Here is a 17,596-nt window from a genome sequence, read left to right on the forward strand (position 1 = left end):
TATGGGCTTAAAAACTCAAAATGTAATATATTTTGAGTTTGCATCCAAATATTATACTTCATATACATCACAGAAGACTGAAATATAACAAAACTGTTTGACATAGAAACACCGGATTTTTATGAAAAATAATAATATTCCACCCATGAGGCCACTAGAGGGCGATTTGGTAATTTGACTGCAGGAAAGGGCTACAATAAAGGTAAAATAAAAATTGAGCTTACCAAGAAGGGCACAAGACACAAAAACGACAGGCAATATGTGTAGCCCTCTTTGATACCCTTATTAGGGTTTATAGAATTTCTATGACACAGCTACCCGAAAACAGCAATGAATGGTCCGAACAATTCCGTGACCGTCTGTCAGAGTGCGTTAACGCTTTCCTCCACGACTCTGTCAAGCGTGAGGGAAATTAAAGAGAGAACTGCCATGTCTAATTTGTAATTTCTTGCTGGACCCTCTCACCTAAAGCTGAGGAAGATGATTGAAAACACATAGGAGATTCAGGTTAGGCCATGCTTCATTTATTTTATTTTCATAATGCCACATTACTTAGTTACTAAAGCGGTAGAGAGCCATTATATTCACCCCCCCACTCCCCTATCTGAAAAACCCGCACAAAGGTTTGGCATAAATCATGCATTGAATCAATGCTTGATTTGTGCAAAAGTTCGAAGTTGCACCTGCATCTTGCATTTTAGAATTCGGCCCCCCATGAGCAACAATTGTGTATCCCTTGTCTAACTGGAGTCTAAACGTGTTATGTCCCTATTCAGTCCACAACTGAAAATCCCTGCATATTTCAGTACCATAGACAGCACCATTCTCAAGCTTAGACGCCCAATGCAAAGGGGTAGCGTATTTATAAATGCATATTCCAAAAGGTGTCTCCAAAGCTGATTTGAAGAAATGTCTCAGAAGGTTGACCTTGTTACATGAAAAGTGCTCCCAAGTTACAAAAAAACTAAACTTGTAAAAAACACATCTAAAAAACTGCTTTAAGTGCATTAGCTATCTTTTTAGAAAGGGGACCCTGGAACCCTGTTACCACAGTGTGTGGTAGGTAATGACAGATAGGGGTCAAGTCTGTGTAGCCGATGACATCACAGGTTGCTGGAGTCATCCAGTGGGTTGGCGATGACCGAGTTGTGGATGAGGACGAAGAGGGGCAGGTACGCCAGGAAGTCCAGCAGGTCCAGGGAGCTGATGTGTCGGAGCTCCTGTTTGATGGCTTCCTCTTGTTCTGGTCGGATGCCCCCGGCCTTTAGCTCCACCAGGAGCTGCTCTGCACTGATACAGCCCTGCTGGGCCACAGTGCCCCCTGTCTGCCCCTCCAGCAGGAACAGGAACAGCTGCTGTAGAGAGACAAACAACATGTCAAAACAGGTGGAAAAAAGAGAGGCCTTTTCAATATGCAACGGTGTGGACTTGGTTTAGTCAAGGCAGAGGTGTGTGTGTGTCTCGTGTATGTGTGTGTCGGTCGGTGTGTGCCTCTCCTAGTGTCTCATGTTACATCGGCCTGTTTCTAGTTTTGTATGAGTGCACCTGTTTTCACAGTTAAATGCATTCTAGATAATAATTGGGGGGAGGGGGTATAATCCTCTGGCAATTAGCCCATTTCTACCCTCCAGCTCCTGCAGCCCAGTTAACAACCCTATCCCTACTACCAGCTCTATAATTACAAAGCCTTCCTCCACCTAGACCAGAATCAGTTTCCATACCCATGGCCACATGCTTTCATGTTCCCTATGTGCCTTTCAACGGCCTCGTCGGCCTGCCCTCCCCATTTGAATGCGACGGGCTGCCTTGCCTCTTGTGAATGGCCATCCTATAGCCCTGGTCCATCTGAGATGAGTAGTAGTGTGTCTCAGGACTGATTAAAGGGAGGGAGGGGCGGAGCGGCGCGGGAGGTACACCACTGGGCACTTTAATGAGATTAAGGCCCCGTAATCCATGAAAGCGAAAAGGAACTCTCTCTCTCTCTCTCTCTCTCTCTCTCTCTCTCTCTCTCTCTCTCTCTCTCTCTCTCTCTCTCTCTCTCTCTCTCTCTCTCTCTCTCTCTCTCTCTCTCTCTCTCTCTCTCTCTCTCTCTCTCTCTCTCTCTCTCTCTCTCTCTCTCTCTCTCTCTCTCTCTCTCTCTCTCTCTCTCTCTCTCTCTCTCTCTCTCTCTCTATAGATGCACTTGGTTGTTCTGGAAAAAGCTAGTTTTACTAAGCTTTCATTTGAAATGCCCTTCAAAGTGTTTACCAAGTCTTTATTTCACTGTAATTACCCTCCCGGGGCCATGAAAGAGGGAGAGGTACCGCAGGTTGGAAGAGATCTTGTGAAGTAAGCATGAAAATACCTTCATGAGAGTGATTATGGTAAATGTTAAACTATACTGTACATGGTAAAGATGGGCTTTACAGTTAGGGAGTAAGCAAACATGAATGCCTTCAGAAAGTGGGATTAAAATGGATTTAATTGACATTTGTTTGGTCAGCAATCTACACAAAATACTCAGTAATGTCAAAGTGTATGAAAAAGTCTAACATTTGAAAAAAAAAATCATGAAAAATAAAACATGTAATATATCTTGATTAGTTAAATATTTAACCCCCTGAGTCAATAAATGTTAGAAATCACAGTTAGCAGCGATTACAGCTGTGAGTTTTTCTGGGTAAGTCTCTAAGAGCTTTCCACACCTGGATTGTGCAACATTTGCCCATTATTATTTTTGAAATTCTTCACGCTCTGTCAAATTGTTTGTTGATCATTTCTAGTCAACCATTTTCAGGTCTTGCCATAGATTTTCAAGCAGATTTAAGTCAAAACTGTAACTCGGCCACTCAGGAACATTCAATGGTGTCTTGGTAAGCAACTCAAGTGAAGATTTGGCCTTGGGTTTTAGGTCATGGTTTCCCAAACTCGGTCCTGGCCTAGCACTACACAACTGATTCAAATAACCAACTCATCATCAAGCTTTGATTATTTTAATCAGCTGTGTAGTGCTAGTGTAAAAAACAAAATGTGCACCCAGGGGTGGCCCCAGGACCGAGTTTGGGAAACCATGTTTTAGGTTATTGTCCTGCTGAAAGGTGAATGAATCTCCCAGTGTCTGGTGGAAAGCAGACTGAAACAGGTTTTCCTCTAGGATTTTGCCTGTGCTTAGCTCCATTCTGTTTTTGTTTTTATCCTGAAAAACTCCCCAGTCCATAACAATTACAAGAATAACCATAACACAATGCAGCCACCACTATGCTTGAAAATATGGTGTGTGGTACTCAGTAATGTACTGTATTGGATTTGCCCCAACCATAACACTTTGTATTCAGGACAAAAAGTTAATTGATTTGCCACATCTTTTGCAGTATTACTTTAGTGCCTTGTTGCAAACAGCATGCATGTTTTGTAATATTTTTATTCTGTACAAGCTAAGCTTCTTTTCACTCTGTCATTTATGTTAGTATTGTGGAGCAACTACAATGTTGTTGATCCATCCTCAGTTTTCTCCTATCACAGCCATTAAACTCTGAACTGTTTTAAAGTCACCATTGACATCATGGTGAAATCCCTGAGCGGTTTCCTTCCTCTCCGGCAACTGAGTTAGGAAGGACTCCTGTATCTTTGTAGTGACTGGGTGTATTGATAAACCATCCAAAGTGTAATTAATAACTTCACCATGCTCAAAGAGATATTCAATGTATTTTTTTTTACCCATCTACTAATAGGTGCCCTTCTTTGTGAGGCATTGGAGAACCTCCCTGGTCTTTGTGGTTGAATCTGTGTTTGAAATTCACTGCTCGACTGAGGGACCTTACAGAGATGTTAAACATTATTATTGCAGTCCCTGCAACTTATTATGTGACTTGTTAAGCACGTTTTTACTCCTGAACTTATTTAGGCTTGCCATAACAAAGGGGTTGAATACTTACTGACTCAAGACATTTCAGCTTTTCATTTTTTATTACTTTTTACAAATTTCGAAAAACATAATTCCACTTTGACATTATGGGGTATTGTGTGTAGGCTAGTGACAGAAAATCTCAATTTAATCTATATATTTTAAATTCAGGTTGTAACACAACAAAATGTGGAAAAGGTCAAGGGGTGTGAATACTTTCTGAAGGCACTATAGACCATCGTCAATACTGAAGATGGTGATTCAACAGGCATGAGATAATACAAACCAAATGTTGTCATTACCTTTGCTTTGTATAGCTTTAACGCCAAAGAACGGAAGTCCATTTTGCTTATCAGGGAACGCATAAATACACTGTAAAAAAAGAGAGAACACAGACAGTGTCATTCAGGAGACAACCATGACACTGCAACTCTAAAACCTTTTGGTCCCTCAGAACTTAAAAACCCCTCTCCTTTTGAAACATCCTCTTTGTCAAATAAATGTAATATGCACACGTATGGTCAAAATGAATCCCACTCCACCTCTTTGTGGATATCTCTACAGTGTCACTATAATGTTAGGGTAAAGGGGAGAAAGACAGAGTAAAGAGAAAAACAGGAGAGGTAGCCCAGTTGGGGAGGTCTGGGTCCCTGTGGCGGGTGTTTTTTGGCGGGGCTCTCCCATGTGACGCTATGTTTGGGGAGACGTGATGGTAAAGTGTTCTGAGCCCATTGTGGTTGCTCACAGTGGCCTGTCCCCCAAACAATGACCATGGATATGGGGACATCCCGCCATAGCTAACGGATAAAACTGCTCTGGATGGAGACAGTGAGTGGGGTGGTGAGGGTGGTGGGCGAGGGGTAGTGGGGTGGGGGGGTTAGTGGAGGTAGATTAGAGGAAGAGGAGGGGGAGACCGGGATCAGGGCACGCTGTGGTGCAATGTGACCACTCGCTGACCGACACAATCTAGTCCCCGTTCAGATAATTAGACAGAGACACAGACGATTGTGTTGGGACAGACCTCTCCTGTCCAGCGTGTGGCACAGCGACGGCCGTCCCCCGGTCTCTAACGAGCCCCCCGTGCTAATGAGCCCTCATCCCTCCCCGCCCCGGCTCACGCGCTGAATGGCCTGTTAGTGGGAAAGAATGGAATCAGCACTCTACCACCGAGTTGAGCGCACGCCTGAGTGCCCCAAGCGCTGTGATTGGCCCACTTCCCCAACCGGGGCCAAGACGGGAGGGGCTTGACGGGAACGAGGGGAGACAGGGCAGCTAATGATCATTAAATGCACTTGGTTTGCAGTAAAAGAGCCCAAACGACGGTGCAGGGAAGGACAGTCGTGATAATGGCCGCCCCCAAACATGGGTCCGGGAAGGACCAGTGAGGAGGATAATAGCAGCCTAACCCACTTCTTTTGTTGGCCCTCCTAAGGCACCCTGCTGTGGACGACCCAGCAGACTTCGTACTTACGTAATGCCCAACATTTTGGCGGTCACTCCTCCATTGGGGGGGCAGGGGTTGGGGGTCAGTGTTGGGACGCAAACGCATGCTGACCCAATTTAAATCGAGTGACAGGGAGAAATTGAGACTTGTTTTTGGAGGAGGGGGATGTGAGCAGGTCACAGTTGTTCTGAATGCAGTGTGAAGGAAGGAGAGAATGAATAAAAGCAGTTCTGAGGGAGAAGAAGAGGGGAATGCATTTGGAGGGACTCAGAAGTGAGAAGAAAGAGGGTGAGAGGTACACTGCATTGTGGGTCAGTCTATTTAAAAGTGAGCGGTTCGACCGTCTAGGGTCTCAGGTTTCCCCGCTCATTGCTGAATGAACACCTCCTCCCTCTCAGTTCTCTGAGTCACTCTAGTGAATTGGCAGGAACATGGGGAATTACTGTTCCACCATCATGTGGCTTTTGCTAGATTCATAAAAAAGAATGTCCTAGTAACACTACGATCACTTCACACAACAACCCCCACACACAGAGGTCAGCGTGAGGGAAGACTACTAGTAGTGAAAGTCTACTACAGTTCTTCCAGGTTCGGGGGCTTCAGTGGTGGCATGAGGTTCCACTGGTGTCCTGTAAGGGAATGCAACCCTGGATCTGGTGGGCTACTGCTGTATGGAAATGTGTCTCTCAGGTCATGTGACCTGCCCTGGGGGAATAGCGATGTACAAGGCGGGCTGAGAAGCACAGTGTTATACAGGGACAGATGGACTGAGTCAGGGGGCAACACGCCAGAGCAGAGAGAGAGAGACATTGAGAGAGAGAGAGAGAGAGAGAGAGAGAGAGAGAGAGAGAGAGAGAGAGAGAGAGAGAGAGAGAGAGAGAGAGAGAGACTGAGGCACAGAAGGGAGAACTAGATTGAATAGTAGAGTGAAATTGCGAAGGATAGAAAATGCGGGGGAAGGGGAAAATAAGGACATTATTTGGGATACTCATGCTGGTCAATCCTCAAAGGCAGCCAGACAGTAGCATTGTTGGGCTACTGTTCCAGATTAGTTTTATGCTAGGACTAAAGTCAACAGGATTAGAGCAGGTAACAGGATCAGTTTAGTTCAGCTAGGACCAGATGAGAGACTGACGCTATTGTTTTTTAGGGAAGGGTATTAAGATGACTAATCTTTGTCTTGAAGCTTGTACTTATATCTAAGGACCTACAGATGAAAATAACTCTGGAACTATTACACGCTGGTATTATCTGAGATGTTAATGATTGGGCGTGGTCCCTGTTAGATATATTCAGGAACCATTTACAAGTTCTCTGAAAAGAGTTCCATTTCCATTCATTAGGCGTTAAAATTAATCATCACGATCATAATTACTTCTTTCCAGACTAAACACCCCAGTCAGTCCCTCTCCATTTCTGGAGAAGTCAGTCAGTCTATAGGCATAGATGTGGCTGAGTAGGAGCCTCTTCTCCTCTTCACGGGGCCGCACAAAAGGCCAGCCGTAAATCAGGGGACCCATGACCCTGGCCGCGTCCACCCTGAGAGGGAGCTCTCACACTGGGCTGTGTCTCCCAGAGCAGCCCCTGACCCCTGGAGACCCCTGGAGCTTCAGGCAGGCCCTGCTCACAGTACTCAGTACTCAGCCATAAACCACAGCCAGGGAGAAACGTGCAGTGTGTGGGAATCTGTGGCATATGGGACATAATGTAGTGACAGAGGCCCCAAACTCTAATCAGTGTGATAGGGTTCTGTATTGGGATCATGACCGCCCAGGTCGGCTTTAATGGCCTAACTAGGTGTGTTGTAGTCTTAATATATTCACAGGCATACACAAGCACACTCAAAACAGTACACACACAGAGGCATACACAGTGGACAGACATAGTGATGCATACACAGTGGATAGACATAGTGATGCATACACAGTGGATAGACATAGTGATGCATACACAGTGGACAGACATAGTGATGCATACACACACACTATTATTCTTATTTATGGTCGGGGGGTCAGTGATACCTCTTCCGACTTCATTGTGAAAAGGGAGTTGGATTAGTGACTTGGACTACTCACTCCAATGTGGCTATTTTCTGTGCTAGGCTCGCAATCACAGCAAAGAGCCTTAGGTCTGTAAGTCCATCTGTCACCCTGAAGTCCACCATCTCCAGGATCTGAGAGAAAAACCATCATGGTCAAAGTGATACAGAAGGTGTATGTCTGTATGTGTGTGTTGTATTTACCCTGTAGACGTATATCTCTTCTTCATCAGAGAGCAGCTCTGGAGGGATGATCTTCTTTAGTGCCAGCAGCACTTGCAGGCAGGAGATGTAACCATCAGCATCGCTGTCCACCTGGAGGGATCATCATCATCGTCATCATCGACATTATCATCACAATCAACAACAACAACATCATCATGTAAGCAAAGTTAGAATCACGAGAGACAGGAAGAGTGAAAAGGAGAGAGAGAGTAAGAACTAGAGAAAGAGAGAGACAGAAAACCAGGAAGAAAGAGGGAGTGTATCTGAGGCATAGTGTGAACAGAGAGGGTTTAAATCCCCTTTCACTTACCGCTTCAAAAGCCCTTTTGTATTCTGCCAGCTTCTCCTGGCTGAAAATGCAATACTTTGCCAAGAAGTCGACTGCCAGAAAGAAAGGAAGAGGAGAAGAGAGTAAATCCAAACCTCTGTGTTAACAGGCTCTCTAGTGGGAAGAGAAGCCACACTGCCCTCTGCTATAGTGTTCAATTCAAATCAACTGCTTACAAATCCTCACACATCACCACGCATCACCAAACTGAAATATAAACGGAATATTATCTCAAACTGTGTTTATATCTTATTTCATACCGATCACAATAAATCTGTGAGCATTTTGAACGATTTCTAATAATATCTAGATATACAGTATGCCAGGCTTCAGGTGTGTGCATGTGTCTGTGTGTGTATCTGTGTATGTGTATGTGTGTGTGTATATGAGAGAGTCTGGTCTTTATCAATGTGAGGCGGCAACATCCCTCTGGTGGTGGTGGTGGGGTGGGTGGGGGGGGGCAATAAGGGCCAGTGTATTCACTGGGGTCCCCAGCCGGGCAGGCAGCACACTCAGGGGCCTCGTGTGGCACTTGGCAGCTACGTCTTTGTGTGTGTAGAGAGAGAGAGAGAGACAGGTTTTTACGGACCTGGGATAGGCTGAGGTCAATGTATTGATTGACTAAGAGAAAAAGGCATAATAACTCACTTTAGGGGAAAAACGTAATACAAGTACAAGGGTTTGAGCACGTAGTACACATTTAGGAAATTATATATATGAATGTTGAGGATGCCACAACTCTACAGTGGTCAACATTTCAGATAGCAAATTAAGGGACTACAGCTTGTTTACTATGATAGCTAATCCACGTCAATTTCAGAAAGCAAATCTGGGGGAGAAGAAGAGAAAGAAGCAAAAAGGAGAAAGGGGAGAGAAGGGGAGAGAAGGAGAGAGAAGGAGAGAGAAGGGGAGAGAAGGAGAGAGAAGGAGAGAGAAGGGGAGAGAAGGAGAGAGAAGGAGAGAGAAGGAGAGAGAAGGGGACAGAAGGAGAGAGAAGGAGAGAGAAGGAGAGAGAAGGAGAGAGAAGGGGACAGAAGTGGAGAGAAGGGGAGAGAAGGGGAGAGGAGGAGAGAGAAGGAGAGAGAAGGAGAGAGAAGGAGAGAGAAGGGGACAGAAGGGGAGAGAAGGGGAGAGGAGGAGAGAGAAGGAGAGAGAAGGAGAGAGAAGGGGACAGAAGGGGAGAGGAGGAGAGAGAAGGAGAGAGAAGGAGAGAGAATGAGAGAGAAGGAGAGAGAAGGAGAGAGAAGGGGACAGAAGTGGAGAGAAGGGGAGAGAAGGGGAGAGGAGGAGAGAGAAGGAGAGAGAAGGAGAGAGAAGGAGAGAGAAGGGGACAGAAGGGGAGAGAAGGGGAGAGGAGGAGAGAGAAGGAGAGAGAAGGAGAGAGAAGGGGACAGAAGGGGAGAGGAGGAGAGAGAAGGAGAGAGAAGGAGAGAGAAGGAGAGAGAATGAGAGAGAAGGGGACAGAAGGGGAGAGAAGGGGAGAGAAGGGGAGAGGAGGAGAGAGAATGAGAGAGAAGGAGAGAGAAGGAGAGAGAAGGAGAGAGAATGAGAGAGAAGGGGACAGAAGGGGAGAGAAGGGGAGAGAAGGGGAGAGGAGGAGAGAGAATGAGAGAGAAGGAGAGAGAAGGAGAGAGAAGGAGAGAGAAGGAGAGAGAAGGAGAGAGAAGGGGACAGAAGGGGAGAGAAGGGGAGAGAAGGGGAGAGGAGGAGAGAGAAGGAGAGAGAAGGAGAGAGAAGGGGAGAGAAGGGTGAGAAGGGAAGAGAAGGGAAGAGAAGGAAAGGGGAGAGAAGGGAAGAGAAGGTAAGGGGAGAGAAGGGAAGAGAAGGGAAGGGGAGAGAAGGGAAGAGAAGGGAAGGGGAGAGAAGGGAAGAGAAGGGAAGGGGAGAGAAGGGAAGAGAAGGGAAGGGGAGAGAAGGGGGGAGAAGGGAAGAGAAGGGAAGGGGAGAGAATGGAAGAGAAGGGAAGGGGAGAGAAGGGAATAGAAGGGAAGGGGAGAGAAGGGAAGAGAGGGGAAGGGGAGAGAAGGGAAAAGAAGGGAAGAGAAGGGAAGAGAAGAGAAGGGAAGAGAAGGGAAGGGGAGAGAAGGGAAGAGGAGAGAAGGGAAGAGAAGGGAAGAGAAGGGAAGGGGAAAGAAGGGAAGAGAAGGGGAGAGAAGGGAAGGGGAGAGAAGGGAAGAGAAGGGAAGGGGGGAGAAGGGAAGAGAAGGGAAGGGGAGAGAAGGGAAGAGAAGGAGTAGAGAAGAGAAGGGAAGGGGAGAGAAGGGAAGAGAAGGGAAGAGAAGGGAAGAGAAGGAGAGAGAAGGAAAGAGAAGGGAAGGGAAGAGAAGGGAAGAGAAGGGGAGAGAAGGGAAAGAAGGGAAGAGAAAGGAAGAGAAGGAGAGAGAAGGGGAGAGAAGGGAAGAGAAGGGAAGAGAAGGAGAGAGAAGGGGAGAGAAGGGGAGAGAAGGGAATAGAAGGGAAGAGAAGGGAAGGGAAGAGAAGGGAAGAGAAGGGGAGAGAAGGGAAGAGAAGGGGAGAGAAGGGAAGAGCTCTTTAAGCTGCTTCCACTTCAATTCAGTAGAGATGAGAAAGAGTCCACTGAATAATGGATCTATTCATTGGGTAGCAGAAGAATGTAACAGAAACAGAGTTTGTATCAGTCTGGACTTAAACCCCTGGACCTCTGAGCTGCTCCCCGGTTGCAGGGGGCCGTTTCAATCTGCCATTTATCTGCTTAGGCCTAATCAAAACCAGGCCTTCTGCAGCCTCAGCCTTTCACATGCAAAGCGTTACATTCGCATCCAGTCAACTTGACTTGTTAAAGCTTGATTGATCAAAACCTACGGCGCGGCTGTGTACATCTGTTTGCAAATGTCTGTGACGAGAAGGGGCTTTCGCTGAGACCCACGAGTCACACGATCGGTCCCTGAGCAGCGTCTGGGCTGGGTATTAGCTAGCCCCCAGACCCCAATCTAACACTCTTCAATAGACACACACCCACTGCCTGGATCAGTGCACTGATCAATCCAATGAAGTGAATTGACAGCTTGTGTGACAGAGTAAATGGATCCCCCGTCCTCTCTCTTTAGCGTGGGGCGGGCTGAAGCAGGTCCCATCAGTCCTGTCCCTGGTAGGTAGTGCTCCAGTCCCCCTAATGGTGACTCTCTCTCTTGTTCTATCCTAGGCCTGCTTCTCTTTCCTGGGCCTCTGCCTTGCATCTCTCAGGCCTGATGTGTGCCCACAGGCACTCATTTTTACACACGTGCGCACGCATGCACACACACACACACACACACTGCAGTCCGTGCTGGAGGGAGATCAGGGGTTCTGCGACCGAGGGGGCCACTCCGTCGGGAAATCAGCCGGACAAAAGGTGCAGTGGAGTGAGAGATTGAGGGAGGAAGCGAAGGCGGGTGGAGGAGCAGGACAAAGCCCAGGCACTAAAACCTCCTGCCTGATAGCCTTATCTGATTCCACTCCAGCGCATGATGGCTTTTTTTTTTCAGATGGCCTTTAAAGCACACAGGTTGTGCCTTTGGTGTGAAGCCTAGCAGAAAATGTTAATCAAGAGAAGGACTGTGGCACAGAAAGGGGAGAGTCACTCTGCTAAAGCTGTAATCTGTAATGAGAGTGAGGCGATTCAGTAGCGATTGAGGGAGGAACAATGGGGCCGTGATGATGATGAGCAAGGAGGTTCACTCTTTTACGACCGTTTGTTTTGCAGCTTTTTCTTCTGTTTCTTCAGTCACCACACGCATTCAATGACGTCCACCGGTCCGCAGACGGCGAAAAGCCACGAGTCACATCTCATTTAACACACACTTGGACATCACTTTTAATGTCTCCAGCTGACAGATGACAAACAGCCTGATTGCTGATCTGACACTGTGCAGGCATTCATGAACAAATGATTTATATTTTCTCACAGAGTCACAATCTGAACAAAACAAACAACATCATTCAAAGTGAGAAAGTAGTTTGCATATAACCGTTATTTCTTTTTAGCGAAATCTAGGTTAAATCTGAATAGCTGAATGACTGCAACAACAAACTCTCTCAATACCATACATTATAGTCAGGAAGTCTGTAAACAGTGTTGGGACTGTGGAGCAATGGAGCAACACAGAGGTTCTATTGTGTTATTTCATGTGTTGCCCTCTGGTTTGTTTCTCTTCCTCTCTTTCCCACTTAATCCCAGACCTTTGTTTCTGCTCATCGTCACATGTATAAAGTGTCCATAATTCCCCTAACAAAGGTCACATTCAGTGCTAGAGGAGAAATGACCCCGTTTCTCCAGTGGGAGAATGTCAGAGCTCAACCTAACCCATATAGTGTCGGATTAAAAACCTGTATTTAGAGTAATTACATTCATATAATGAGCATGGATGTTCCATGGCCTTGGCTAGACTCAAACGTTATCCACTGTGACTGTAACACAACAGACAGACTATATGGGAGCATTTGGGGATATGTTGGGTTTAAGCTCTTTAAGTGCTATGATCTTTTAATTCTGTAGCGTCAAAACATGATATAATGAGTGATATTAAAATAAACCAAAGCTTCAGTATAGTTTGAGTAGTTTGGCATGTTGTATGATGATAATAAAATCATCCAGTCACTGACATTAATTAAACTAAACTGGTCTTTCCTTGTCAAGATTATTTCCTGATATGATTCTAGAGTATATTTCAGTGTATTAATTACACAATGGAGCAACCAATGAGGTTTATAAGAAGACTACATTTTACAGTAATAGCATTATACAAGCAGGAAGTTGAGAGCTTCAGTAGGCCAGTAGGAGGTGCAGGAGGAGATGCAGTAATCAGTCCTTTAATTCCTGAGCTCCATTCAATGTTGAAACTCAATCACAGAGAGTCTGTACCTAAGACAATGTCCACATGCACACACAACTGTTAGCTGAAGACATTACTTAAACATATTGTACATTTCCTCTAGTCTTGTGACAGCAGTAGCTAAGGTTTCATGGCCAGACTAGCCAATTCATCAATGACGATTCCATGATGTTATCATTTTACAGGAAAGCAACTTAGAACCATATTTACAGGATAGTTCAGAAACATTTTGTGATTCTTTAATAATGCGACCAAACATTATTCAACATCTCTTTTGGGTCAGAGGAGAATTTGGCAGTGTGCTCCAGTCCCTTCGAGTGTGGTGGACTCAGGAGGGGGGCAGAATCTGGCAACAGGCCTCATTATCGCTCCATGGACCCCTGGCTCCAGCCCCTTCACTTTCCCCAAAAGGAGGAGGGGAAAAACTCTGCGTCAGGAAAACAAACAAAGACACACGCAGCGGCCACACTCCCGACTCTGGCAGCACGCCACCCACCTCACCACAAACCATGGCGCGCACACACACACACACACACACAAACAAACATACACACGCCTACGTCCAATCGCCCAGCGCCGCTACACACACACACACACGCACACACACAGATCCAAAAAGATAAGTCCTCAAAGCCTCTAATCATCTGCTATAACTGATCTGTACTGATAACCTGACAAAGCCAAATCATGTGTTATTACTACCCAGGCTCTCCTTGACATTGTACCATTAATAAGGCCATTGTGGAGGGCCCTCTCTGTTTAGACACAATATAATAGAGTCTTTGACAGATTCTCTTTGCCGCTCTCTGCCTCTCTCCTTCTCTGCGCTCTTTGAAAACAGCGAGCGTGCATATTCCACGCTGCTGCTCATCAATAGGCTGGCTGTTTGTTTGTCCAGTCATTTGGCGCTAATGGTAAATACACAGAGGTATTCTAGACCAAAGGCTGAGCAAACAGCCGTTACATAAAGGCACTGTACCCTAGCACACATGCACACACACACAGCAACACACACACACACAGATACACACACACATACACACACAGGCGCATGCGTGCAGACACACTCACACCCACACACACACTATTCTAAGTGATTGGTCTCCCTTGCTCATTCATTCAGAAGCTATTCATTGCGGTGAAAACAACCGAGCAAACACGAGTGCAGCGGATTCCCCATCTACCTCAATAGAGCGTTAATACACGGGAGGCTGAGTGGCGTCCAGGGGGCGGGGCTGAGGCGGAGCAGTCACGGGGCCGCCAGGTGTTCCCCATCAACACTGACATTCATCAGAGACCCTGGCAGAGTGAGTCACTGACGCCAGCAGCACAGGTACAGCTACTGAGAACCACTCCATGGGACAACAGCACACAATGGAGCTCAGAACGGACACCAGTCTCCCTGAATGCACTTACAGTCATCCCTCTTGCATATGTATCCAAAACAATCATGCACTCAGTCAACACAGGCATTGTATGTTCCTAGCCTACTAGGAAAACACTGAGGTTCAGACCTGACCCCGCTCTTATCTGTATGAAAACAATCATCACTCTGCTATTGCTTATACTTCCTGTATGTCTACTACTGTGATAACACAGTCATGTACTCTTTCCTGTGTACAATCTACAGTCTCTCTACTACTGTGCTAGCCCAGTCATGTACTTCTGATAGGAAACAGGGAGTATGGCACAAACAGAGGCACTAGAGAAAGTAAATGTCTACAGGCAGGAAGGATGGCTGGATGGAAGGATGGCTGGATGGAAGGATGGATGGATGGGAGGATGGATGGATGAGTGGGGAAGTAAAGGAAGAAAGTGGGAGAAAAGTGCATAGAGGAGGAGAGGAAGAAAGGAACGAGGGAGAGTAGAGAGGCGTCTCTATTTTAGGAGTGCGTTGGCCAGTGGTCAGTGCCAGGTGAAGAGGGTGCCAATTAAGGCCAATTAGTGCCTTTCAGCCCTAATGAGGGGACCTGTTTACAAGTGTCTGAGCGAGGGGCTGCAGCACACACACACACACACGTACTGACACTCATTATCGCACAAAGCCACAAAGACAAACAGAAAATAACACCAGCAGACATAAACATAATGTGTGAAGACAACTGCTAAAAATATAAAAAGAGCTGAGAGCTGAGATATAGTTGAAGCCAATACACACTTATGAAAGAGAAACAGTTCACTCTCCCCTCCCCCCACCACACACACATAACATATTGGTAATAACCTTTCTTTTGTTGTGTGGAAGGACAGCTGCAGGGATCTTCCTCTTTGTTCATTACTGGCTGAACAAACCTGTCCAATCAGACAAGTGGCTGTGCACACAGGAGAAACCCTGACCCTGTGACCATTCTGGGGGCCCCACCCTCTTAACCTTGACCTGAGGTGTACAGGCTCATTGTGGGACTTGCCAGGCCCGGCACAGTGACAATGGGTGGCATGACAGAAATTAGACACTTGGGAGAAACTGAAGAATTTCAGGGTAAACTCCTGTTTACAAAGCAGCTAATTGAAATGGTGAAATCAAGTGCTGTGCTCTGGACTAAAGGAAAATTGTGTGGGGGAGAATAATTATTTTAAAAAGTCGAGAGGCCGCAGTGTTGAGCGTAAATGTGTTTGTGTTTTGCTAAAATGCTCCCTTATGGTAAGAGGCAGTGGGCAGATCAGTGTGTGTCGGTAGGCAGTGTTGGGTTTTAAATGTGTGAGGGAGGATGGGTACACTGATACACTCACAGTCCTCAAACTTGGAGCGGCCCCTGTTGCGGCTGGGCTGAAGGGGTCCGCTGTCCTGGAGTTTGGAGTAGATGTTCAGCACCTTCATCTTTCTCTCCTTCTCCCTCATCCTGCGCTCCAGCCTCCCAGGCCTTCTCCTGCCCCCTGTGGAAGCCCAGCCTCGCTCCCCGATTAGGGCAACCAGGCTCCTCCTTCACTGGACCCCCCTGGTCTGGGCTGGGGCCTGGATGGGGACACATAGAGATGCACATTTTCATAGGACCACATTGAGATGGAGAGTAATCTCATGGCATTGGGCAGATTTCAAAGCCCATCTGAGTCTGAGAGGTCCTCATATTGCAGTCATATCCCCATAAGCAGATATATTAGAACTAACACTATTTATGGTTATGGTATGGTACCTTCTTGTTTCTGGTGCTCATTCACTGATTATTGTATTTTCATGATGCTGACCCACTTGGTTTGATATTACTGTTGTGTGTCTAGTAGAGTTCCACCAAAGTACTTTGAAAGTCAACATGCTAGGTGTTCTGCATTTGTGTACATCTATCTTGCTACTTAAGAAAGCTCACTTTGCAACCACTTCTCCTTTTTTCCCTCACAAACACACATGTTCATCTCTTTGTCCTCCCTAAACATCCCAGTCACATCACATCTCCACTCCTCTGATCTTTTCACATCCTAACTGAAAGAGGGACACCCTTCGGAAACGTAACCACTCAGTCGATTTGGCACTGGCCCCCAATTAGGAGTCCCATTATCTGCCAATGAAAAGTCAGAATAATGCACTTCCTGGCCTGGAGGCGCAGGGACAAAGAGTGCCATCAATGAAGACTCAAACTACATTGAGGCTTGGATTGCGAGTACAATTTCCTTATTTTTTTACACTTTAGTAGTCATTCTTTACCATGAGTGTTACCTGTGTTACCACATAAGACATGAATCAAATGAGTTTCAAGCATTTCAGCGTTAGGATGGTGTTAGTTAGTCATTACGATCAGGAGAAAGTTTGACCAACAGAGTGATAAGGTTCAGAACTATCTTTCATCAAAAACGTCATAGACTGTCATCATATATCATATATCGTGCTGAAAGGTCAGAGGTCAGCAGCTCAGCTGGATATAGTCATGTCTCATTTGACAGTCCGTCTTGAACACAATCACATCTCTACTTCAGTTTCTGTGTGGGGCACAATTCTCAATGTCAAAGGCTTTTGGGTAGTAAAATCCACTCCACCGATACAACATAGAATGTATCATTCTGTCTAGAATATTTATTTGTGTGCAACATCAATCATGTTTAGATTATTTATTTAAACGAAGTTGGAACGACCAAGGAGATGGATAATACAAAAGATATCATACTGTATATAATGCAAGCCTATACACTATGAAATTAGAAGGAAGGGTGACAAAATGTTAGTTCAATTGTTATCTGAAATGATGCATTTGTGCAAGCGCTTTAACATATTACATAAACATATTTCCTAATATATTTATGTTCATTATTGGACAAGATGTACCCAACTAGACTGGTCATTTTAAACATTGCCACTCTGAGACATATTTTATACAAAGTAAAAGCTTCAAATTATTCAGGACCTTCCTTTCTAAAAGCTCCTTTTCTAACATGGCCTAATCCATGAATGCTGGGGAGTGATTACTGGTCAGTTCAAGCTGGAAACAAGACAGTGGCCTGCTTAGAAACCATCTAAAACACACAGACCAGGTTACCATACCAACAGAGCCATCTGAATCATGGCAGATAGCTGGATTTGGCTGTGTGTAGCCAATTCAAATCCCCTCCCTGATCTCGAAAGGCCACCGAAGACAAAAAACCACACACCACCCTCCCTCTGGCCGGCTCTGCCCCTGAACACAAAAACACACACATCGCCTGCCCCTGCACACAGAAAGACCCCAACATCCAGTGCACCAGGAAGAGGCAAGAAGGTCGGACTTGTATCTTTTTCTTTGTGTGTTTGAGAAAGGGATGAGCGCCAGTGAGACAATCAGTGTCATTCACCGATGCCACCCAGAGCCTCGACTCCTCTATCTGTCCAGAAGAAAGGCTAGAATAAAGGGAGGGGCGGAGAAAAAAGGCAAATCCTTCCAGA

The 17,596-nt window shown here is 45.9% G+C and overlaps 1 protein-coding gene across 1 annotated transcript; it reads right to left on the minus strand.

The window, feature by feature from the left end:
* Positions 1-509: 509 nt before the first annotated feature.
* On the minus strand, positions 510-15,698 carry LOC121580027. The gene is made up of 6 exons (XM_045206911.1): positions 15,481-15,698; positions 7,901-7,971; positions 7,570-7,680; positions 7,403-7,500; positions 4,186-4,255; positions 510-1,355 (listed from the first exon to the last, which is right to left on the minus strand). The coding sequence occupies exons 1-6, from the start codon at positions 15,587-15,589 to the stop codon at positions 1,104-1,106; spliced, it is 711 nt and encodes a 236-aa protein (XP_045062846.1). The 5' UTR covers positions 15,590-15,698; the 3' UTR covers positions 510-1,103.
* Positions 15,699-17,596: the final 1,898 nt, after the last annotated feature.

The sequence above is a fragment of the Coregonus clupeaformis genome, chromosome 24, assembly GCF_020615455.1.
Source record: "Coregonus clupeaformis isolate EN_2021a chromosome 24, ASM2061545v1, whole genome shotgun sequence".
Lineage (NCBI taxonomy): Eukaryota > Metazoa > Chordata > Actinopteri > Salmoniformes > Salmonidae > Coregonus > Coregonus clupeaformis.